Source organism: Eschrichtius robustus, chromosome 6 (assembly GCF_028021215.1).
Source record: "Eschrichtius robustus isolate mEscRob2 chromosome 6, mEscRob2.pri, whole genome shotgun sequence".
NCBI lineage: Eukaryota > Metazoa > Chordata > Mammalia > Artiodactyla > Eschrichtiidae > Eschrichtius > Eschrichtius robustus.
Window position 1 is genome coordinate 97648267 of NC_090829.1, and position 26127 is coordinate 97674393.

General features: G+C 37.7%; 1 protein-coding gene and 1 pseudogene across 6 annotated transcripts in view; one reads left to right on the forward strand and one right to left on the reverse strand.

Annotated features, from left to right (window-relative positions):
- SENP7 (SUMO specific peptidase 7) overlaps window positions 1-26127 on the forward strand; it is a 147704-nt gene that overhangs the window by 25903 nt on the left and 95674 nt on the right. For 5 of the 6 annotated variants that reach the window (XM_068546836.1, XM_068546837.1, XM_068546839.1 and 2 more), the window contains exon 3: window positions 2518-2616. The exons of the other annotated variant lie outside the window; for it this stretch is intronic. In XM_068546836.1, coding sequence (XP_068402937.1) covers window positions 2518-2616 — 99 coding nt within the window. The remainder of the gene's footprint in view (window positions 1-2517; window positions 2617-26127) is intronic. 6 annotated transcript variants of the gene reach the window in all.
- Window positions 15181-15630, reverse strand: LOC137765783 (large ribosomal subunit protein uL23 pseudogene; annotated as a pseudogene).

The window sequence follows — 26127 nt, forward strand, 5'->3', positions numbered from 1 at the left end:
AGTTTGGTAATGTAGCAGGATACAAAATTAATGCACAGAACTCTCTTGCATTCCTTTACACTAATGATGATAAATCTGAAAGAGAAATTAAGGAAACACTCCCATTTACCATTGCAACAAAAAGAATAAAATACCTAGGAACATACCTACCTAAGGAGAAAAAAGATCTGTATGCAGAAAACTGTAAGACACTGATGAAAGAAATTAAAGATGATATGAACAGATGGAGAGATATATCATGTTCTTGGATTGGAATAATCAACATTGTGAAAATGACTATACTACCCAAAGCAATTTACAGATTCAGTGCAATCCCTATCAAACTGCCAGTGGAGGCTTCCCTGGTGGCACAGTGGTTGAGAGTCTGCCTGCCAGTGCAGGGGACACGGGATCGAGCCCTGGTCTGGGAAGATCCCACATGCCGCAGAGCAACTAGGCCCGTGAGCCACAAATACTGAGCCTGCGCGTCTGGAGCCTGTGCTCCACAACAAGAGAGGCCGCAACAGTGAGAGGCCTGCGCACCGCGATGAAGAATGGCCCCCGCTCACCGCAAGTAGAAAAAGCTCTCGCATAGAAACGAAGACCCAACACAGCAAAAATAAATAAATAAATAATAAATTAAAAAAAAAAAAACCAACAACTGCCAATGGCATTTTTCACAGAACTACAACAAAAAATTTCACAATTTGTATTGAAACACAAAAGACTCCGAATAGCCAAAGCAATCTTGAGAAAGAAAAACGGAGCTGGAGGAATCAGGCTCCCTGCCTTCAGAGTATACTACAAAGCTACAGTAATTAAGACAGTATGGTACTGGCAGAAAAACAAATATAAATCAGTGGAACAGGATAGAAAGCCCGGAGATAAAGCCACACACATATGGTCACCTTATCTTTGATAAAGGAGCCAAGAATATACAGTGGAGAAAAGACAGCCTCTTCAATAAGTGGTGCTGGGATAACTGGACAGCTACATGTAAAGGAATGAAATTAGAACACTCCCTAACACCATTCACAAAAATAAACTGAAAATGGATTAAAGACCTAAATGTAAGGCCAGACAGTATAAAACTCTTAGAGGAAAACATAGAACACTCTATGACTTAAATCACAGCAAGATCCTTTTTGACCCACCGCATAGAGTAATGGAAATAAAAACAAAAATAAACAAACGGGATCTAATGAAACATAAAAGCTTTTGCACAGCAAAGGAAACCATAAGATGAAAAGGCAGCCCTCATAATGGGAGAAAATATTTGCAAACGTAGCAACTGACAAAGGATTAATCTTCAAAATATACAAGCAGCTCATGCAGCTCAATATCAAAAAAACAAACAAAGCAATCCAAAATGGGCGGAAGACCTAAATACACATTTTTCCTTAGAATGTATACCGATTGTCAACAAACACATGAAAAGATGCTCAACATCACTAATCATTAGAGAAATGCAAGTCAAAACTACAATGAGGTATCACCTCACACCAGTCAGAATGGCTATCATCAAAAAATCTACAAACAATAAATGCTGGAGAGGGTGTGGAGAAAAGGGAACCCTCCTGCGCTGTTGGTGGGAATGTAAATTGATACAGCCACTATGGAGAACAGTATGGAGGTTCCTTAAAAAACTAAAAATAGAACTACCATATGACCCAGCAGTCCTGCTACTGGGCATATACCCTGAGAAAACCATAATTCAAAAAGAGTCATGTACCACAATCTTCATTGTAGCTCTATTTACAATAGCCAGGACATGGAAGAAACCTAAGTGTCCATAGACAGATGAATGGATAAAGAAGATGTGGCACATATACGCAATAGAATAATACTTGGCCGTAAAAAGAAACGAAATTGAGTTATTTGTAGTGAGGTTGATGGACCTAGAGTCTGTCATAGAGTGAAGTAAGTCAGAAAGAGAAAAACAAATATCGTATGCTAACACATATATATATAGAAAGTTTAAGAAAAAAATGTCCGAAGAGCCTAGGGGCAGGACAGGAAAAAAGACAGACGTAGAGAATGGATTTGAGGACACAGGGAAGGGGAAGCGTAGACTGGGACGAAGTGAGAGAGTGGCGTTGACATATATACACTACCAAATGTAAAATAGACAGCTAGTCGGAAGCAACCGCATAGCACAGGGAGACCAGCTTGGTGCATTGTGACCACCTAGACAGGTGGGATAGGGAGGGTGGGAGGGAGACACAAGGTGGGAGGGGATATGTATACGTATAGCTGATCACTGTTTTATAGCAGAAAGTAACACAAGAATGTAAAGCAAATATCCTGCAATAAGGATGTTAAAAAAAAAAGTTATTGTGATACTTTATCTACTTTTTTACTGAATGAGAGAGGCTTTTTATAAAATTATATTCGACTGCCTATAAACCAAGCACTGAATTTATCACTCTTTAAAACTAATACCGAAATATTAATGCAAGTAATATAATGGTTCTGTTAGCTCATTCAGCTCTTATTTATATTTCAGTTAAACTGGTTATTTTCTCATTTTGGTTTCAGATAAAAAAGATGTTAAATGCAAAACCAGAGGATGTTTGTGTTAAGTCACCACTGTCCAAACTCAGAAGCTCAGAACGCTGGGATCTTTCTTTGCAGGGGGTAAATAAAAACTATTTCCTTTTAAGTATGTGGTGTTACTTGGTATGGTTAAAATAATTTAATAAAGCTGAATTTTAGTTTTCTTATATGTCCTTTTTTTTTTGTTTTCTAATTGCAGGTTTTAAATTTATTTCTGGCAGATGTTGAAGTGATGCTTTGAGGTTAGGGTCTTTTTCAGTTTAAATCTAAGAACATCTTATTATGCATGGTTGTTTCCTTCATGAATTTAAATCTCATTATTGTAATATATATTGTATTTTAAATTTATGAGAATATTAAGCTTATTAGAATCCTTTGCTCTTTTCTCCATTTTGTAAATTTGAGAGGGTACATCTTAAAGGGTGACACAACTATATGTGTGTGTGTGTATATATATATATATATATTTTTTTTTTTATTTTAAATATTTATTTTTTATTGGGGTACAGTTGCTTTACAATGTTGTGCTAGCTCCTGCTGCACAGCAAAGTGAACCAGCCATATGTATACACATATCCCCTCCCTTTTGGATTTCCTCCCATCCAGGTCACCACAGAGCACCAAGTAGAGTTCCCTGTGCTATACAGCAGGTCCTCACTAGTTATCTATTTCATACGCAGCGGCGTATGAAATAGATTGACCCAGATGTCAATCTCAATCTCCCAATTCATCCCAGCCCAACACAACTATATCCTAAAAGATATCCTGATTATAAATCTGGACTAATTTTATCACTATTAAGCATTACTATTGAGTTCTCATGAATAAAGCTTAAGATAGCACTTTATAAGTTTTCTTTTTCTTGACTGGCACACCTCATGGTCAAGGTTTTAAAAATAGAATTTTTCTAAGATTTTCTAATTCTCCGTTTGAGGATATACGTATTAGTCTACTAGGGCTAACATAACAAAAGACCACAGGTCAGATGACTTAAACAACAGAAAGTTATTTTATCACAGGTCTGGAGGCTGGAAGTCCAAATCAAGGTGCTGGCAGGGTTCATTTCACTAAGGCCTCTTTACTTGGCTTACAGATGGCTATCTTCTTGCTGTGTCCTCATATGGTCTCTCTTCTGTGCACCCACATCCCTGGAGTTTCTTCCTCTTCTTATAAGGACACTAGTCTTATAGGATTAGGGTCCCACCCTTATGACCTCATTTAAACTTCATTACCTACGTAAAGGCCCTATCGCCACATACAGTCATATTAAAGGTTAGGACGTCAACATATGAATTTTGGCAGAGACAGTTCAGCTTATAACAGGAGAATTTTAGGATAACAGACTTTAAGTCACCTTGAATATATGTGTTTTTATGTTACAGACAAGAAAAATTAACCATTTATTATAACTTGTTCTCAGAGGAAAGATTTGTTGTTAATATTAGTTGCTTTAACATTATTTATATATTTATTTATTTTGGCCGCGCTGCATGGCTTGCAGGATCTTAGTTCCCTGACCAGGGATTGAACACATGCCCTCAGCAGTGAAAGCACGGAGTCCTAAGCACTAGACCGCCAAGGAATTCCCTAACATTATTTAAAAATTTAATAATTAAATAATGCATTTGCTTTTTATACAGGGTACAAAAAAGGGAAATAATAAATGGGGCTATTTCCTAAATGCAGTCACTACTGACAGTTTTTTTTCATTCCTTTCAAGGAAAAGAAAGCATATTGCCCCCATACGACTCTATATTATTTTTTGATCATTGCTTAAGAGGGATCATGAAATACGTCTTGTTCTGTGTTTTGCTGTTTTTAGTTAGTAATATTGTTAAATTTTTTTCTTCTATTTTAACACATTTAGATCTATCTCTTTTATGCATTTTTTATTGGCTTTGCAATACTCCAAAAATATACTATATACAATAATTTATTCACTTAGTACACTGATATTAGACAATTTGGTTGTTTCTAGAGTTTTGCTGACAGAAACAATATTGCAAGACCTTCATTTTTCGTAAACAGGGAACCATTTTTGAGTGGGATTACTGGGTCTAAGGAAGTTTGTATATTAAATTTTAATGAATATTGCAAAATTGTCTCACAGAAGATTTGCACCAATTTATATTGCCACCATTGAGAGCTCCCATATTTCTACAGGTTTACTAGTACTGGATATTATCAGGCAGTAAAATTGTTGCCAGTAGAAGAAAAAAAATACATTATTATTTTTTTAAGCTTTCTTTTTTTAAAATATTTATTTGTTTATTTTTGGTTGCATTGGGTCTTAGTTTTGGTGGAATCTTTCGTTGCGGTCCGTGGGCTCTCTGGTTGTGACACATGGCTCAGTAGTTGCAGCACGTAGGCTTACTTGCCCCATGGCATGTGGGATCTTAGTTCCTGGACCAGGGATTGAACCTGCTTCCCCTGCATTGGAAGGCAGATTCTTAACGACTGGACCACCAAGGAAGTCCCCAAAATACATTATTTTAAGAAAATTTTATCTCTGCATTTATATATTTTACTTTATGTTTTAGAATACTGAATGGAGTAAAAATAAGATATATATATCATTTTAAATACACACACACACACACACACACGCACACACACACACACACAGTCTCTTGGAAGTAGATGGATGCTTTTTGTTGGGTTTGTTTTCTTAAGAAGTATCTTACTAAATGTGTTTTTTCCTTTACCCTTGGGTCATATAATCTTCCTTTAGTATTTGGCCTTCAAGAGGCAGACGTGGATCACCAGAGAGCTCTTTTTTTAAAAATAAATTTATTTATTTTATTTATTTATTTTTGGCTGCGTTGGGTCTTTGTTGCTACGTGCGGGCTTTCTCCAGTTGCGGTGAGTGGGGGCTACTCTTTGTTGCGGTGTGCGTGCTTCTCACTGCAGTGGCTTCTCTTGTTGTGGAGCATGGGCTCTAGGCATGTGGGCTTCAGTAGTTGTGGCATGAGGGCTCAGTAGTTGTGGTTCATGGGCTCTAGAGCGCAGGCTCAGTAGTTGTTGTACATGGACTTAGTAGTTGCTCCGTGGCATGTGGGATCTTCCCGGACCAGGCTTGAACCCATGTCCCCTACATTGGCAGGCGGATTGTTAACCACTGTGCCACCAGGGAAGTCCCCAGAGAGCTCTTTTGGTATTAAGTCTCTATGTTATATAACCTGCCGTCTTCTCTTTCCTTAACTCCTTTTCATTTCAGCAATCTCCTTCTCCTGAGAAGTAATGGCTTATTTTCTCCTATTTCTCTCTATCCACTGAGTGAAACAAGGCCTCCTCAGAGACATATTTTCTTTTCCTATGACTAGTTTCCCACTCTAGTTGCATGTGTTCCTTAAGATAGTGATACTTAACTTTTGGAAAATCTACATCCTGTTTGAGATTTGAAGTGGCAAATGTGTCAGCTTTACCTTGCTCCCATGTTGCTTTAGACTTAACGGTATGTGTTAAGTGTGCTTCATAGTTTGTAGGGTTTGAGGCAGTACCAAAATCTTGCTTTGTTGATACTCCCACACGCCGTAGGTTTCAATGAAAGAAAAAGGGATAAATGCCACTCTCCATAATCTTTAGCAGAATTTTAACTTACTTGTTTATTTTTGATATTAACTGAGATACAATTATATAAAGCAGGCTGCACAGATCTTAGGTGTATAATTGGATGAGCTTTGACTAATGTAACATATGCAACCAATATCTCAGTGAAATAGAGCGTTGTTGTGTGCCTTGAAAGTTCCCTTATGCCCCTTACCATTGTATCTTCTCTTTGCCCGCTGTCCCTATTCCCACGCTGTTCCTGACAATCAATTTTCTGATTTCTATATTTGTAAGATAGTTTTGCCTATTCGTATAGTGTATTATACTCTTTTGTGTTTGCCTTCTTTTGCTTAGTCAAATGTTGTTGAAACTCATTCCTGTTTTCTATCTATCAGCAGTTGCTGTGAGCGGGGGCTACTCTTTGTTGTGGTGCGTGGGCTTCTCATCGTGGTGGCTTCTCTTGTTGCAGAGTGCAGGCTCTAGGCACGTGGGCTTCAGTAGTTTTGGCATGTGGGCTCAGTAGTTGTGGCTTGTAGTGTCTAGAGTGCAGGCTCAGTAGTTGTGGTGCATGGGCTTAGTTGCTCCATGGCATGTGGGATCTTCCTGGACCAGGGCTCGAAACTGTGTTTCCTGCATTGGCAGGCAGATTCTTAACCACTGTGCCACCAGGGAAGCCCAGTTTGTTTCTTTTTACTGCTAAGTAATATTCTGTTATATGAGTATAACACAGTTTATTTATCTAATTCTTCTGTTGATGGACTTTTGGGATTGGTTTTTTTTTTTAATTTTATTTATTTATTTATTTATTTATTTATTTATGGCTGTGCTGGGTCTTCGTTTCTGTGGGAGGGCTTTCTCTAGTTGCGGCAAGTGGGGGCCACTCTTCATCGCGGTGCGCGGGCCTCTCACCATCGCAGCCTCTCTTGTTGCGGAGCACAGGCTCCAGACACGCAGGCTCAGTAATTGTGGCTCATGGGCCTAGTTGCTCCGCGGCACGTGGGATCTTCCTAGACCAGGGCTCGAACCCGTGTTCCCTGCATTGGCAGGCAGACCCTCAACCACTGCGCCACCAGGGAAGCCCTGGGATTGGTTTTAATGGTTTTAATTTGCTTTGCCCTGGTGACTAATGGTGTTAAAATATTTTCATATGTTGATTAGCTGTTGTATGTTTTCTTTTTTTGTGAAGTGTCTGTTCATATTTTTTGCCCTTTTAAAAATATATTTTATTGGCAATTAATTTACATATAATTAAATTAATCCATTTTAAGTGTTCTCTGAATTTTGACAAAGGTATACATTTTTGCAGCCACCACCGTTATAAAGGGGTGTGTGTGTGTGTATTTGTATTTATTTATCGGTTTTTTTTCTTGGTTTACAGTCCTATGAGTTACAAGATCTGTGTAGACTCATATGACTATCATCACAGTGAAGATACCGTACAGTTCTATCACTCCAAAAAATTCCCTGGTGCTGTCCCCTTTGTAGTTACTTCCTATCCCCATCCCTAACCCATGGTAACATTGTTGTTTTCTCTACCTGTAGTTCTGTATTTTCCAGGATGTCACATGAATGCAATCATGGAGTATGTAATTTTTTAATGTTTTGAGAGTGGCTTTTTCACACAGTATAATGCCATTGAGATTCATCCATGTTGTATATATCGATAGTTTGTTTATCCATTCCCACATTAACCACTGAAGGACATATGGGTTGTTTACAGTTTTTGGCAGTTAGGAATAAAGATGCTATACATATTTGTATATAGGTCTTTTTTGTGAGCAGAAGTTTTTTAATTTGTCTAGGGCAAATACCTATGAGTGGGATTCCTGAGTCATATGTAAGTGTATGTTTAACTGCCAAACTGATTTCCAGAATACCATTTTACATTCCCACCAGCAATGTATGGGATTTCTGGATGCTCTGTAACTTTACCAGCACTTGCTGCTGTCAGTTTACTTATTTTTTAAAATAATAGACTATTTTTTAGAGTTGTTTCAGGTTTACCAAAAAATTGAAGGGATAGTACAAACAGTACCCATATATTCATTCTGCCCTTCCCTATCCTCACACACAGTTTCCTTATTATTAACATCTTGCATTAATGTGGTACATTTGTTACAATTGATGAGTCAAATACTGATACATTTTTTTAATAGTGAGATGTAATTGACATGTAACACTGCATTAGTTTTAGGTGTACAACATGATGATATTTATTTATTTATTTATTTAGGGGATCAAACCATTTTATCTAGGGGCTTTGGAGGAGGGTTGAAAGGCTGGGAGGACAGTGAGATCTGACATCCTTCTCCCAGCCAGGAGCTCCCCCGGCTTCACCGTCTCTGAAAGCCATAATGATTGATATATATTTAAATTGCAAAATTATTGCCACAGTAAGTTTAGTAAGTTTAGTTAACATACATTACCATACATAGTTACAGTTTTTTTTTCTCATGATGAGAGCTTTAAGATCTACTCTCTTAGCAGGTTTCAAATGTGTAGTATAGTTTTGTTAACTAATTCGCCATGCTGTATATTATGTCCCCAGGACTTATAACTCGACATTTTTACCTTTTGGCCATCTTCACTCATTTCGTCCAACTCTCAACCCCTGCCTCTGGCAATCACAAATCTGTTCTCTGTATCAATGAATTAAGATTCAAAAAAAATTCCACATGTAGGTGAGATCATACGATGTTTGTTTTTCTCTGTCTGACTTATTTCACATAGTATAATGCCCTGACAGTCTACCCATGTTATTGCTAATGGCAAGATTTCCTTCTTTTTTTATGGTTGAATAACATTCCATTAAAGTGTGTGTGTATGTATATATGTGTGTGTATATATATATATATACACATACCACATTTTGTTTATCCATTCATCCATTGATGGACACTTAGATTGTTTACACGTCCTGGCTATTGTAAATAATGTTGCAGTGAAAGTGGAGTTGCCGATAATTTTTTTTTCAGGTAGTGATTTTGTTTTCTAAGGAAAAATACCCAGAAGTGGAAATGGAATTGCTGGATCATATGGTGGTTTTTAAAAATTTTTTTGAGGAACCTCCATACTATTTTCCATAGCGTCTCTACCAGTTTACATTCCCGCAAGCAGTGCACAAGGGTTCCATTTTCTCCTCATCCTTTTTTTTCTTTTGAAATATTTATTTGGCTGTGTCAGGTCTTAGTTGTGGCACGCGGGATCTTCTGTTGCAGCACACGGGCTTCTCTCTAGTTGTGGCGCGCGGGCTCAGTAGTTGTAGCATGTAGGCTCTCTCGTGACGCGCAGGCTCCAGAGCATGCGTGCTCATTAGTTGCGGCGCACAGGCTTAGCTGTCCTACAGCATGTAGGATCTTAGCTCCCCGACCAGGGCTCAAACCTGCGTCCCCTGCATTGGAAGGTGGATTCTTTTTTTTTAAATAAATTTATAAATTAATATATTTATTTATTTATGGCTGCGTTGGGTCTTCATTGCTGCGTGCGGGCTTTTTCCTCTAGTTGTGGCTAGCAGGGGCTACTCTTTGTTGCAGTGGGCAGGTTTCTCATTGTGGTGGCTTCTATTGTTGCGGAGCATGGGCTCTAGGCACCTGGGCTGCAGTAGTTGTGGCTCGTGGGCTCTAGAGTGCAGAGTCAGTAGTTGTGGCACATGGGCTTAGTTGCTCCGCGGCATGTGGGATCTTCCTGGACCAGGGATTGAATCCGTGTCCCCTGCATTAGCAGGCGGATTCTTAACCACTGCGCCACCAGGGAAGTTCCACAAGGTGGATTCTTAACCACTGGACCACCAGGGAAGTCCCTCTCCTCATCCTTGCCTCCTCTTTTTATGTCTTGTCTTTTTGATAATGGCCATTCTACCAGGTGTGAGGAGGTAGTTCATTGTGGTTTTGATTTGCATTTCCATGGTGTTTAGTGATGTTGAGCCCCTTTTCATGTACCTGTTGGCCATATGTATGTCTTCTTTGGAAAAATGTCTATTCAGATCTGCCCATTTTTAAATTAGATCTTTTGTTTTTGCTATTGAGTTGTATGAGTTCTTTATATATTTTGGATGTTAGCCTCCTATCAGTTATATGTTTCAGAAATAATTTCTCCAATTCTGTAGATTGGTTTTTCATATTGTTGATGGTTTCCTTTGCTGTGCAGACATTTTTAGGTTGATGTAGTCTTACTTGTTTATTTCGTTTTTATTGCCTTTGCCTAGGTGTCAGATCCAAAAAATCATTGTTAAGACACTGATATCAAGGAGCTTACCCTTTATGTTATCTTTTAGGAGTTCTATAGTTTCAGGTTTTATGTTCAAGTCAGTCAGTCCATTTTGAGTTGATTTTTGTGTATGGTGTAAGATAGTCGTCCTGTTTCATTCTTTTGCATATGGCTGTTCAGTTTTCCCAGCATAATTTATTGAAGAGACTGTCTTTTCCCAACTGTATATTCTTGGGTTCTTTATCACAAATTAATTGACCATATATGTGTAGATTTATTTCTGGGCTCTCTCGTCTGTTCAGTTGATCTATTTTTGTGTTTTTATGCCAGTACCATACTGTTTTGATTACTATAGCTTTGTAATATAGTTTGAAATCAGGACGTGTGGTGTCTCCAGCTTTGTTCTTCTTAAGATTGCTTTGGCTATTCAGGGTCTTTTGTGGTTCCAAACAAATTTTAAGATTGTTCCATTTCTGTGAAAAATACTGTTGGAATGTTGATAGGGATTGCATGAATCTGTAAGTTGCTTTGGGTTAGTATGGCCATTTTATCATTATTCATTCTTCCAGTCCATGAGTATGGCATATGTTTCCATTTATTTGTATCTCTTCAATTTCTTTCATCAGTGTCTTACAGTTTTCAGTGAATGGGTTGTTTATTCCTAGATATTTTATTCTTTTTACTGCAGTTGTAAATGGGATTGTTTTCTTAATTTCTCTTTCAGGTAGTTTATTGTTAGTGTGTAGAAATGCAGTTGTTTTTTGTATGTTGATTTTGTATCCTGCAACTGTACTGAATTCGTTGATTAGTTGTAACAGTTTGTTTGGTGTGATCTTTAGGGTTTTCTATGTATGATATCTTGTCATCTGCAAATAGAGACAGTTTTACTTTTTTTCGAATTTGGATACTTTTTATTTCTTTTTCTTGCCTAATTGCTCTGGCTAGGACTTCTAGTACTCTGTTGAATAAAAGTGGTGAGAGTGGCCATCTTTGTTTTGTTCCTGATCTTAGAGGAAAAGCTTTCAGCTTTTTACTGTTGAGTATGACATGAGCTGTGGGCCTGTTATACATGTCCTGTCATACATAATTGAGGCACGTTCCCTCTATACCTGCCTTGTTGAGAGTTTTTATTGTGAATGGATGTTGAATTTTGCCAAATGCTTTTTCTGCATCTTTTGATATGATGATATGATTTCATCATTCATTTGATGAATGTGATGTATCACATTGATTGATTTGTGGATGTTGAACCATTTTTGCATCCGTGGAATAAATCTGACTTGTTCATGGTGTGTGAACCTTTTAATGTGTTGTTGAATTTAGTTTGCTAATATTTTGTTGAGGATTTTTGCATCTGTGTTCATCAGGGATATTGGCCTGTAATTCTCTTGTAGTGTCCTTGTCTGGTTTTGGTATTAGGGTAATGATGGCCTCATAAAATGAGTTCGGGAGTGTTTCCTCCTCCTCTGTTTTTTGGAAGAGTTTGAGAAGGATTAGTAATAATTCTTCTTTAAATGTTTGATAGACTTCACCAGGGAATCCATCTGGTCCTGGACTTTTGTTTGTTGTGAGGTTTTTGATTACTGATTCAGTCTTGTTACTAGTAATTGTTCTGTTCATATTTTCTGTTTCTTCATGATTCAGTCTTAGTAGGTTATGTTTCTAGAAATTTATTCATTTCTTATAGGTTGTCCAATTTGTTGGAGTATAATTCAGAGTAGTCTCTTATGATCCTTTATAGTTCTGTGATCAGTAGTCATATCTCCTCTCTATTTCTGATGTTTTTGTTTTGTGAGTTCTCTCTCCTTTTTTCTTGTTGTGCCTAGCTAAAGGCCATTTTTGGGTTATCTTTTCAAAAAACAGCTCTTAGTTTCATTGATCTTTCCTATTATCTCTTTAGTCTCTAGTCACTTATTTCCACTCTGATTTATACTTTCATATAAATGAAATTAGTTTTCTTGTAACTAATTAGTTCCCTTTTTGGTTTAAGGAAAGCCCTTCAACATTTCATGTGTGGCAGGTCTAGTGGTGTTTGTCTGGAACTTTACCTTTTGCTTGTCTGGAGCTCTTTATCTCTCCTTCAGTCTTGGAGGACAACTTTGCTGGGTAGAGTGTCCTTGGTTGGCAGTTTTTTTTTCTTTCAGCACTTTGAATATATTGAAACACTCCCTTCTGGCCTGTATAGTTTCTGCTGAAAAATCTGCTGATAGTCTTATGGGGGTTCGCTTGTATATAAGAAGTTGTTTTTTCTCTTGTTGCTTTTTAGATTGTCTCCTCGTCTTTAACGTTTTACAATTTAATTATAATGTGTCTTGGTGTGGGTCTCTATAGATGCATCTAATTTGGAACTTTCTGGGCTTCCTGACTGCGGATGTTGGTTTCCTTCCGCAGGTTAGGGAAGTTTTCAACCAGTATTTCTTTAAATAAGTTTTCTGCCCCGCCTTCTCTTTTTGGTACTCCTATTATGTGAGTATTGTTCTCCTTTATGTTGTCTTATAAGTCCCTTAGTATATGCTCACTCTTTTTATTCTTTTTTTGATCCTTTGATTGGATGAATTCTACTGCCCTGTCTTCGAGTTCACTGATCCTTTCTTTCATGTCATCTAGCTTACTGTTGATCTCTCTGTTGAATTTTTCAGTTCAATTATTAATATTCTTCAGTTCTGTGATTTGTTTGGTACTTTCTTTTCGTTGAAATTTTCATTTTGTTCATGCATTGGTCTTTTGACTTTGGTGAGCATCTTTATGACTAATTTTTTGAACTATTTATCAGGTAGATCACTTATTTCCAGTCATTAAGGTGTTTTTTTCTGAGGTTTTATCATGTTCTTTCATTTGTAATGTATTTTTCTGCTTTATTTTCCTTCATTCTCTGGTTAGTTTCCATGCATTAGATAAAACAGCCACCTCTCTCAGTCTTGAAGGACTGATCTTATATAGGACCTGAACCTTATCCTTTAATCCTGTCCTAACCCTTCGTTGTTTCTTAGACCTCTGTGATTGTCCAAGCAGTCTTCTTTGTTTTTAGTGGCTTCCAGTAGTTGAGAGTGTGACAAGACCTGTCTGTATCCCAAGGGGGAGGATCTTAGCACCTAGATGCAGGCTGATTGGAAGCCAGAACCCCAGGCAGCAGCTTTTAAAGTACACAGCTAGGGACTTCCCTGGTGGTGCAGTGGATAAGAATCCGCCTGCCAATGCAGGGGACGTGGGTTCGAGCCCTGGTCCGGGAGGATCCCACATGCCGTGGAGCAACTAGGCCCATGCACCACAACTCCTGAGCCTGTGCTCTAGAGCCCACAAGCCACAACTACTGAGCCCATGCTCCGCAACAAAGAGAAGCCACTGCAGTGAGAAGCCCGTGCACTGCAACAAGGAGAAGCCCCTGCTCGCTGCAACTAGAGAAAAAGCCCGTGTGCAGCAACAAAGACCCAACGCAGCCAAAAAAAAAAAAAAAAAAAAGTACACAGCTATACCTCTTTCAGAGTAAGGCTGGCAGACAGGTGTTTCTGTTTGTTTGCTCCATGCTGTAACCTGGGGGGATAGCTGGTTAAAAACTGTTCTGCTCTTAGGTTTAGTCCTGTGGGACTTACGAGCATATGCCCCATTGGCCACCAGAGCCAGGTGATTAAGGGGTATCCCCTGGGCAGCAGCTGCAAAAACTGGTGTGCCAGTCTTGTGCATAAGCTCTTTTTTGGGAGATAAGGGCAACCTGGAGGTAGAGGGAGAGCTCAGAGATGGTGCCTACCTGCCTCCATGGTCTCTGGAGAGTGTTGCAGTTGGACCTGGGATGCATGTTAAATTAGAAGCCTGCCCTTCATACTGCAGATTTTGAGATAAACAAATAGGCCTCTTTTATAGAAAGACTGGGTGCATTTTAGTCTGCTGCCTCTATTCTGGGTCCTGGAGGGTTAGCCATGGTGAGTCCATGTGAGCCTTTTAAGAACTGTGTCTTAATATGCCAAAGCCTTATGGGTCTTATATTTAGATGCAAGTTCTGTTGCCTTTTAAAGCTAGATGTTTTGGGGGCCTATCTCCTTGGTGATAATCTTAAAAGTTGGGGTGCCAAATGTGGGGTGCAAACCCATTGCTCCTTAGGGAAAAGCTGGGAGTTGTGAGTTCCTTTCTGGCTGTGTTCCGATCTGCTGGGGATGGTGTTTATGGAGAGGTTATGTCTCAGCCTCTCCTACCAGTTTTTTTTATAAATTTATTTATTTACTTTTGGCTGTGTTGGGTCTTCCTTGCTGCGCGCAGGCTTTCTCTAGTTGCGGCGAGCGGGGGCTACTCTTCGTTGTGGTGCGCGGGCTTCTAATTGCAGTGGCTTCTCGTTGCGGAGCACGGCCTCTAGGCGCACAGGATCAGTAGTTGTGGTGCACAGGCTTAGTTGCTCCACAGCATGTGGGATCTTCCCGGACCAGGGATCAAACCCATGTCCCCTGCACCGGCAGGCGGATTCTCAACCACTGCACCACCAGGGAAGCCCCTCCTACCAGTTTTGATGTGGGTTTTTTCTCATTTGTGTGATAAGAGTTGCTCAGTTAGTTTCTGGATTTCTTTCAGAGGGAGTTGTTCTGTATGTATGTAGCTGTAGATTTGGTGTGTCCATGGGAGGAAGTGAATTCAGGACACTACCTACATCATCATCGTGAACTGGAACACCTCTGATATATTATTAACTGAAGTCCGTAGTTTATATTAGGGTTCACTTTTTGTATAGTATATTCTGTGTGTTTTGAGAAATGTATGATGAGGTGTATCCACTATTACAGTGTAATTCAGGATAATTTCACTGTTCTAAAAATTTCTTGTTCTCCACTGATCTTTTTAATATCTCTATAGTTTTTTATTTACAGTGAAAACTTTTATATTTTGAATTAGCTAGCTGGACTCAGTTTAGATGATCCCAATTTTGTTGGCTACTCCAAAGCATCATAGTCAGGAGCCAGTAGAACATATGCCTTCTTCTTTCCATCAGGCCATGTCAACGTCAGAGCTTCTTCACAGCCTGTTTAATTTGGTGTTTGTTGGCCTTGCCATCCACAATGAACACCAGTGTGTTGTTGTTTTCTATTTTCTTCATGGCTGACTTGGTGGTGAGGGAGAACTTGATGATGGCATAGTGGTCAAGCTTGTTTCTTCTAGGGGTGTTCTTCTGAGGATATTTGTGCTGCCTCTTGAGCTGCAGTGTTTTGGGCCGTCGGAAGGTCACCACGTCCAGATCTTCTTTTTTTTGTGGCTGTGAATACCTTTCAACAGTGCTTTCTTGGCCTTCAAAGCTTTTGCTTTGGCTTTGGCTTTGGCTTTGGGAGGTGCAGGGGCTTCTTTCTTTGCCTTTGGCGCCATCTGCGTGAAAAGCTCCGTAGTTTTAAAATTTTATTTATTTATTTATTTATTTCTGGCTGCGTTGGGTCTTCGTTGCTGCGCTCGGGCTTTCTTTTAGCTGTGGCGAGTGGGGGCTACTCTTCATTGTGGTGCGCGGGCTTCTCATTGTGGTGGCTTCTCTTGTTGTGAGTATGGGCTCTAGGTGCACGGGCTTCAGTAGTTGTGGCTCGCAGGCTCAGTAGTTGTGGCTCGTGGGCTCTAGAGCACAGGCTCAGTAGTTGTGGCGCACGGGCTTAGTTGCTCTGCGGCACGTGGGATCTTCCTGGACCAGGGCTCGAACCCGTGTCCCCTGCATTGGCAGGTGGATTCTTAATGACTGTGCCATCAAGGAAGTCCCCATATTTTTTTTTTTAAATCATATTGTCATATACTTGGAATCATACAGCCTTTTCAGATTGGCTTCTTTCACTTAGCTGTATGCTTTTATGTTCATCAGAGTGTCTTTTTGTGGCTTGTTAGCTCGTTTCTTTAAAAAAAATTTTTTTTTTTTTAGAAAGACTATTTTTTAGAGTAACTTTAGGTTCACAGCTAAATTGAGCAGAAAATACAGACAGTTCCCGTATATCCCCTGCCCCTACACATGCACAGACTCCCCCACTGTCCTTTGTTTTTATTGCTGAATGATACTCCATTATGTGGGTGTACCACAGTTTCTTTATCATCTATTGAAAGACATCTTGGTTTACTTTAAAGTTTTCGCAATTATGAATAAAGCTGCACTAAACATTAATGTGCAGATTTTGGTGTGGACAGAAGTTTCCAACTTATTTGGGTAAATACTAAGGAGTGCAGTTGCTAGACTGTATGTTAAGAGTATGTTTAGTTTTGTCAGAAATTGCCAAAGCATCTTCCAAAATGGTTGTACCATTTTGCGTTTCCACCAGCAACTAATGAGATTTCCTGTTATTCCACATCCTGGCCAACATTTGGGGTAGTCAGTGTTTTGGGTTTTAGCCATTCTAATAGGTATGTAGTAGTATCTCTTTGTTTTACCTTGTAATTCCCTGATGACATGTTTTGGTGAGCTTCTTTTCATATGCATATTTGTCATCTGTATATCTTCTTTGGTGAAGCGTGTGTTCACATTTTTGGCTCATTTTTTCTTTTTGGCTGTGCTGCATGGCTTGTGGGATCTTAGTTCCCCAACCAGGGATTGAACCTGGGCCCACAGCGGTGAAAGCGTCGAGTCCTAACCACCAGATCACCAGGAAATTCTCTCATTTTTTTTTTTTTTTCACACACACACACTGTATTTTATTTTTACAAGGGATAAATAGACAGACACCAAGTATTGTACATGGATGACCACAACAAAAGCAACAATGATTGCAATTACCAAACACGAAGCACACTCACACTATGTCATAATATTGACATTCAGTCCAGTAATCCTCCACTGTAACAGCTCCTTTACTTTGCAGTGAAAATTGATTTGTATATTCTTTGCCTCTGAGTCCTTGTGGGATTTTTTTTTTTTAAATTCAGACAGAAAGTCACAAAAATTATACTCATCCTCATCAGTTCACTCAGTCCCATGTAATTAATTTTTTTTTTTTTTTTTTCATCTTGATCTTTTGTTAGCACTTTTATGAGTTCATCAGTTATCTCTCTCATTTTTAAAATTGTTTGTTTTCTTGCTTTTTAGTTTTAAGAGTTGATTGTATATTTTGGATACCAGTCCTTTATCACATATGTGTTTTGCAAAGAGTTTTTTCTAGTCTGTGTCTTAACTTTTCATTCTTTTAACAGTATCTTTCACAGAGCAGTTCTAATTTTAATGAAGCCCAAATTTCAATTTTTCCTTCATGGATTGTGCTTTAGGTATTATATCTAAGAAGTAATTGTTCAACTGAAGGTCACCTAGATTATCTCTTATGTTATCTTTTAGGAATTTTATAGTTTTGCAATTTACATTTAGATCTGTGATCCATTTTCAGTGAATTTTTGTGAAAGGTATAAGATTTGTGTCTCTGTTTATTTCTTCATACACGAGTGGCCAGTTGTTTTAGTGTCATTTGTTGAAGATTAGCCTTTCTCCATTGAATTGCCATTGTTCCTTTGTTAGAAATTAATTGATTACATTGTGTGGATCATTTTCTCAGCTATCTATTCTGTTCTGTTGATCTATTTGTCTGTTTTTTGGTCAATACCATGCTGTCTTGGTTACTGTAGCTTTACAGTAAGTCTTTAAGGTGGTAGTATCAGTTCTCTGAGCTTGTTCTTTAATATTGTATTGGCTATTCTGGATCTTTCACCTTTCTATTTAAAATTTAGAATCAGTCTGTCGAAATCCACACAATAACTTGCTGGCATACTGATTGGAATTGTGTTGATTCTGTAGATCAAGTTGGGAAGAACTGACATCTTAACAGTATTGAGTCTTCCTATTCATGTGCATGGAATATCTATTTATTTAGATCTTTGATATCTTTCATTGGCGTTTTATAGTTCTTTTCATATAGATTTTATACATTTTTAAAGACTTTTACATAAGTATTTAATTTTTTCAGTGCTAATGTAAATGGTATTGTGTTTTTAATTTCAAATTCTAATAGTTCTTTACCTTCATGTAAGAAAGCAATTAATTTTTGTATATGCATCTTGTTTCCTGCACTGTTGCTATAATTGCTTATTAGTTCAAGGAAGTTTGTTTTTTTTTTTTTTTTTTTTTTTAATTCAAATTCATCTCTGGGATTTCCTACATAGACAATTATGTCATCTCAAATAAAGGTTTTATTTTTTCCTTCCCAATCCGTATCCCTTTTATTTCCTTTTCTTGTCTCATTGCATTATCTAGGACTTCCAGTATGAGGTTGAATAGGAGTGATGAGAGGGAACATTCTTGCTTGTTCTCAATCTTAGCATCAAAGCATATGGTTTCTCGCCATTAAGTGTGATGTTGGCTGTAGGTTTATTGTAGATATTCTTAATCAAATTGAAAATATTCCCCTCTATTCCTAGTTTTCTGAGAGTTTAAAAAAAATCATAAATGGCTTTTGGGTTTTGTCAGATGCTTTTTCCACATCTATTGATATGACCATTTCATATTTCTTCTTTAACTTGTTGACATTAATGGATTTTTCAAATGCTTAACCATCATTGCTTGTTTGAAATAAGTCTCACTTGTTTATGATATATAATTCTTTTTATACTTTGTTGGATTTGATTCTGTTGAGAATATTTGCACCTATGTTCATAAGAGATATTGTGTAGTTTTCTTTTTTTGTAATGTATTTTTCTGGTTTTGGTATTAAGGCTGGCCTCGGGACTTCCCTGGTGGTCTGGTGGTTAAGAATCTACCTTCCAGTGCAGGGGACATGACATGGTTTTGATCCCTGGTCAGGGAACTAGATCCCACATGCCATGGGGCAAGTAAGCCCATGCTTTGCAACTACTGAGCCTGTGCGCTCTAGAGCCCGTCTGCCACAACTAGAGAGCCCACGCACCGCAACTACTGAGCCTGCACACTCTGGAGCCCGAGTGCCACAACTAGAGAGAAGCCTGCGTGCCGCAACAAAGAACCCGTGCACTGCAACCAAGGATTCCACATGCCACAACAAAGATCCTGCATGCTGCAACTAAGACCCGATACAGCCAAATAAATAAATAAATAAATAAATAAATAAATAAATAAATATTAGGAAAAATAGAAAGGCTGGCCTCATAGAATGAGTTTGGAAGTGTTCCTCTACTATTTTGTGAAAGAAATTATAGAGAATTTGTATAATTGATTCCTTAAATGTTTGGTAGAATTCACTGATGAACCAAACTGGGCCTAGTCCTTTCTGTTTTGGAAGGTATTAAATATTGATTCAGTTGATTCAATTTCTTTAATAGATATGGGCCTATTCAGATTACATGAGTTTTGATCAATTGTATCTTTCAAGGTATTGGTCCATTTTCATGTAAGTTTTCACATTTGTGGGCATTGAGTTGTTCATAGCATTTCTGTATTATTTCTATATAATGTCCATTGGACCAGTACTGATTGCCCCTCTTTCATTTTTGATATTAGTAATCTGTCTCTTCTGTTTTCTTTCTTAGTTAACCTGGGTAGAGGTTTATCAATTTTATTGATTTTTTTCAAAGAACCAACCTTTGATTTAGTTGATTTTCTCTGTTGATTTCTTGTTTTCAATTTCATTGACTTTTTTTCAATTTCATCGATTTCTGCTCTTTTATTTATTTCTTTTCTTCTGCTTACTTTGGAATAAATTTGCCCTTCTTTTTTTAATTTCCAAAGCTGGAAGTTTGCATTATTGATTTTAGAATTGTCTCCTTTTTTAATACATGCTTTCAATGCTATAAATTTCCCTCTAAGCATGTGCGCTTGAGAAGAATGTGTATTCTGTTTTAGATGAAGTATTCTATAAATGTTAATTAGATTTAGTTGGCTGATGGTGTTTTTCAGTTCAATTATTTCCTTATTGATTTTCTGCCTGCTGGATCTGTTTCTGATAGAGAGATGTTGAAGTCTTCAACTATAATTGTAGATACGTCTATTTGTCCTTGTATCAATATTTCTATCAGTTTTTGCCTTATGTATTTTGGTGTTAGGCATATATACATTAAGGATTATTATTTTTTTTGGCGAATTGACCCCTCTATCATTATGTAATATTCCTCTTTATCCCTGTATCCCCAAATTTGATACTGTTTTTTCCTCTGATATCTCAGTCGGAAATTAATATGGCTACTCAACTGTCTTTTGATGTCTTAGAATGGTGTTTCTTTCTTCATCCCTTTACTTTTAATCTGTTTGTGTCTTTATATTTAAAGTGAGTTTATTGTATGCATGCAATGTAGAGTAGGGTCTTTTTTCTTTTTTAAATCATAGATTGATTTGATTTTCAATTATTAAACCACTTTTCTGTCCTAGAATAAACCCTAATTAGTCATGCTGTATTATTCTTTTTATATATTGCTGGTTTTGATCTGCTGATTTTTGTTGAGTATTTTTGTCTGTACTTATCAGGGATATTAGTCTTTAGTTTTCTTGTACTGTCATTATATTGATTTGGTATCAGTATAATGTTTGCTTTATAGATTGAATTGGGAATTGTTTATTTCTAGTTAATGGAATAGGTTGTGTAGAATTCACTTTATTTTCTTCTTAAATGTTCATTTGAATGTCTAGGAAAACTTTGGGAAATCCCTGCTAGAATGAGAGCTTCAAAATTAGATAACTAAATGATTTGATCCTGTAGGGTAGGGGGTTAGTGGAAGGGGAGAGGGGCAGATGTGTTTATAAAAGGGTAGCAGAAAGGATCTTTATGACACAACTGTTCTATATCTTGAGTTTGGTTGTAGTCACAGAGATGTCTACATGTGATAAAATCGCTTAGGACTAAATGCACACACACAAACACACACACACACACACAAGTGTGTGCATGTAAAACAGGTGAAATCTTAATAAGGTCATGGATTGTTTCAATGTCAGTTTCCTGGTGATGATATTGCTGTGCAGTTATGCAAGGTGTTACCATCAGGGAAAACTTGTTGAAGAGAATACAGGATTCCCCAGATAGCCTCTCTCCCCCGACCTCACCAGTTTATCCAGCTGTTCAGTAGATGTTGGTTACCAAATAATTTCAGCTTACGTTTTCTGATAAGTGTTTTCAGTGTTGACATTACATGTTGCTAATTTGGAAATTAGATGAAGAGTCAATAGGATTGAAATTCTGGTATAAAATTTAAATCCTGACCAGTAATCTCAATTGGTTGGAAAGTCATCATCCATCTTTTATTACAGTAGGCTGTGACATGGATAAGTAGTTGTAAGCAAAGCTGATATTTTCTTCAGGATGCAGATTTGGTTCGTTTTTAGTATGTAAAGAAGTACTCAGTTGAGACTGTGAACACTGCACCACTTAGAATGGATGTAGAGTTGATTTGTCCAAGAAAAATTTTAGTCAAGTTCCTATGGAACATTTGGTTTTAATTATCATAGGATTTTATTTTGGTGTCCCTGCTAGAATGAGAGCTTCAAAATCAGGTAACTAAATGATTTGATCTTGTCTCTAAGCAAAGTCTTTTATTCTTCTATAAGTTTTTTCATATTTAAATTACAATTATTCATACTATTTCAACCTTCCTATTTGTGATCAGATAGCTTTCAAAATATGTATGTGAATAAATTCTCATTCATAATCAGATTGTGGGAGAATTCTTTGTTATCTGATTTTTTTTCAGAGATAGCATATATATAGGTTCATAGACTAAGTGAAAAATTGTATCTCTGAAAAATACAAGTTATTATCCAGGCTGCAATTCTAATCCAACTTTTGAAAGAAAAAACATTCTAGTGTGATATTAAATATAAGAAACAATTTATCAACGTCTAAGTGAATTTTTGTTTTCCTCTGATAATGTCTGTAGATACACTCCAGATTACCCTTGGCTGTGGTAGGATTGGAGATGGGCATTGGAACATCTTACTGTTATTTAGAGTTAATAAAATTTTAATCAATTCCCCTCCTCTCCTATTAAAGTTATCTTCATTTTGTCTCAATGTGTTTGTTTCATTTTTTGTAATAGTTTAAAACTCCTCGTTCTTTTTCCCCCTCTTTGGTGGGAATTATGTTTCTTTTCTGTACAGAATATGAGACTCAAAGACTAGTACTCTCAGCATTTTGCAAATATAGGCAAAACCTAATTACAATGTTATTAGTAAGGTAGAAAAAAATTTGGAAACAAAAAATGTGAAAGCTGCATTTACTGTGAGATTAGTGAAACAGTTGTGGGAAACTAGTTAACCAGTAGTTCTGAGAGTCTAGCTTGTGAGCTAAATTATTCCCAGTCCTGGTTGCAGTTTGATGTAAACAAATAATGTAATTCATTGTGAGAACTGTTATCAGTAATAGAGGTATGTAAAATAGTGTTACAGCAGAGATACTGATTTACTTTTCTAGAGAGTGAGGAAGGCTTCATAGGTGGTGTTGATCTGGGACTTAATGAACAAGGAGAACTGGGGAGGGCAAAGCACATTCTAGTAAGAGGAAACATGTACACAAAGATGTTAAAGGATCTGAATGGCATGCACTTTCAGGGAACTACATATAGTTTAGTGTTGTCAGAATAGAAGATTCATGGGAAGCAGAAGTGAGAAAGAGAACTCAGTTCTTTTTTTTTTTTCTCCTTAGGTAGTGGGGAATACTTAGGAATTTAAGCAGGAGAATGACATCAGATTTGCATTTTTGAAAGATTTAACTTTCATGATGGAGTGGCTGCTGGACTGGAGGGGAAGAAGAGACCATTTGCAGGGAATCCCATTAGGAGAACATTGCAAGAGTCCAGGTCAGAAGTAAGAGGCAGAACTAAGACAGTGATACTGAAAATGGAGGAAAAATGTATTTTTAATCTAGTTATATTGATACATTTACATTTTGTAGTGAAATGGGAGTGACATTGTGTTTAGGTTGATATCTTGATAGGAAAGATTTCAGAGAATTTGTGTAATTTAGAACTGCAGCATTGAAAGGAGCATAGGCTTTTATGTCAGGCAGACTTGGGTTAATTGGTGAAGTTTATTCTCTGAGCTTCACTTCCCACTTATAAAGTGATGAGTTTTATACCATGTAGGGCTGTGGTGATAATGAGATAATAATGCCTGGAGAATAAAAATGACAGATTATTGAGGGCTATCATGGTTAAGACAGTGTTTTTCATTACTTAAATTTTTTTTTTTACTTTTTCAAATGTATTTTCAATTATGGTAAAGCACACATAACATTAAATTTATCATCCTAACCATTTTTAAGGGTACAGTTCACTGGCGTTTAGTATATTCGCATTCTTGTGCAACCATCACCACCGTCTATCTCCAGAATTCTTTACATCTTGCAAAACCAGAACACTTTACCCATTAAAAAATAACTCTCCATTTCTCCCTCTCCCATCCCTTGGCAACCAAAATTCTACTGTTTTCTATCTCTGTGTACTCTAGATACTTCCTATAACTTGAACCATAGAGTATTTGTCTTTTTGTTACTGGCTTATTTCACTTAACCTAATGTCACTGAGTTGGGAAAAACCCATCTTCCTCCTGTGTTTCTCCTTTACTCTCATACTACTATCATTTTCACAACACTTCTCACACCAGATGTGTGCGGGTTTTCCCCCACCAAGCAATCCTCTGGGACATGAACTGGGTGTCCTACAATTTATCTCAATTCTGACACTATCTATGTGGAGATGGTTTCAGATCTCACAGGTTGTGGGCTCAGTCCCAAGACTGCTCCCACCCCACTTCAGATGCCAATCACAATTCCAGGTTGTCACCTGTGCTTCTGACCAGCTGGCTATAAATCTGAGATTCCCATGACCCTCTCCTCAGGTTTGATTAATTTATGCTGGAGCAGTTCACAGAACTCAGAGAAGCACTTATTTACATTTACCAGTTTATTTAAGGACATGATAAAGGATACAGATGAATAGCCAAATGAATAGATACATAGGGCAAGGTCTGGTAGGGTCCTGAGTGCAGGAGCTTCCTTCCCTGTGGAGTTGGGGTGTGTCACCTTCCACGTATATGGATGTGTTTACCAACCTGAAAGCTCTTTGAACCTCATATAATATTTTTGCTATTGTAATGGAGATTTGCTCACATAGGCATGACCAATAATTAATTCTGTTTCCAGTCCCTCTCCCCTCTCTAGAAAATGGGGGGCAAAGATGAGAATTCCAAGCTTGTAATATTGGCTTGGTCTTTCTGGTGACTAGCCCCTATCCAGGAGCCATCCAGGATCTCACCCAGAGTCGCTTCATTAGTACAAAAGGCACATCTATCACCAAGGAAATTACAAGGGTTTTAGGAATTCTGTGTAGGAACTGGGGCCAGAGACCAATATAAATATTTTTTATTATCTCATAGTTGTCAGAGTTCATGCATGTTGTAGCATGTGTCAGAATTTCCTTACTTTTTAAGGCTGAGTAATATTTCATTGTATGTATATGCCACAATTCATTATTATAGGTGTTATTATTGGTGGGACACTTGAATTGTTTCCACCTTGTAGCTATTGTGAAAAATGCTGCTATGAACATAGGTGTACAAATATCTCTTTGAGGAAGACAGTATATTTTAGCTATAGTTGATTTACATTGTTGTGTTAGTTTCAGGTGTACAGAAAAGTGATTCAGTTATACATATGTATACATATTCTTTTCCATTATGGTTTATTACAGGATATTGAATATAGTTGTCTGTGCTATACAGTAGGACCCTGTTGTTTATTTTATATGTATTAATTTGTATCTGCTAATCTCAAACTCCTAATTTATCCCTCCTCCACCCCCTTTCCCCTTTGGTAACCGTAAGTTTGTTTTCTATGTCTCTGAGTCTGTTTCTGTTTCATAAATAAGTTCATTTGTGTCATATTTTAGATTCCACATATAAGTGATATCATATGGTATTTGTCTTTCTCTTTCTGACTTACTTCACTTAATATAATCTCTGGGTCCATCCATGTTGCTGCAAATGGCATTATTTCATTCTTTTTTATGGCTGAGTAATATTCCACTGTGTGTGTGTGTGTGTGTGTGTGTGTGTTTGTGTGTGTGTATGTATACCACATCTTCTTTATCCATTCATCTGTCAATAGACATTTAGGTTGCTTCCATGTCTTGGCCATTGTAAATAGTGCTGCTATGAACATTGGAGTGCATGTATTTTTTTGAATTACAGTTTTCTCTGGATATATGCCGAGGAGAGGGATTGCTAATCATATGGCAACTCTATTTTTAGTTTTTTAAGGAACCTCTATAGTGTTCTCCATAGTGGCCACACCAATTTACATTCCCACCAATAGTGTTAAGAGGGTTCCCTTTTCTCCACACCCTCTCCAGCATTTGTTATTTGTAGACTTCGTAAAAAAAAATTAATTTATTTCTTTTTGGCTGCGTTGGGACTTCGTTGGTGCACGTGGGCTTTCTCTAGTTGCGGCGAGCGGGGCTGCTCTTTGTTGTGGTGCTTTTTGGCCATTTTTATGTATTCTTTGGAGAAATGTCTATTTAGGAAGGAAGACAGTATTTTAAACTTATTACATATATAATCATCATATATCCTTGTGAGATAGTAACCATTATTACGTAAGGAAACTAACGCATAGAGAAGGTAAGTAATTTATTTGCCCAGATTCACACTGTTTCTCTTTTTTAAAGAAAAATTTATTTACTTATTTATTTATTTATGGTTGCATTGGGTCTTCGTTGTTGCGTGCGGGCTCTCTAGTTGCGGCGAGCTGGGGCTGCTCTTCATTGAGGTGTGCGGGCTTCTCATTGTGGTGGCTTCTCTTGTTGCGGAGCACAGGCTCTCGGCGCGTGGGCTTCAGTATTTGTGGCTCACAGGCTCTAGAGCACAGGCTCAGTAGTTGTGGTGCATGGGCTTAGTTGCTCTGTGGCATGTGGGATCTTCCTGGACCAGGGCTCGAACCTGTGTCCCCTGCATTGGCAGGC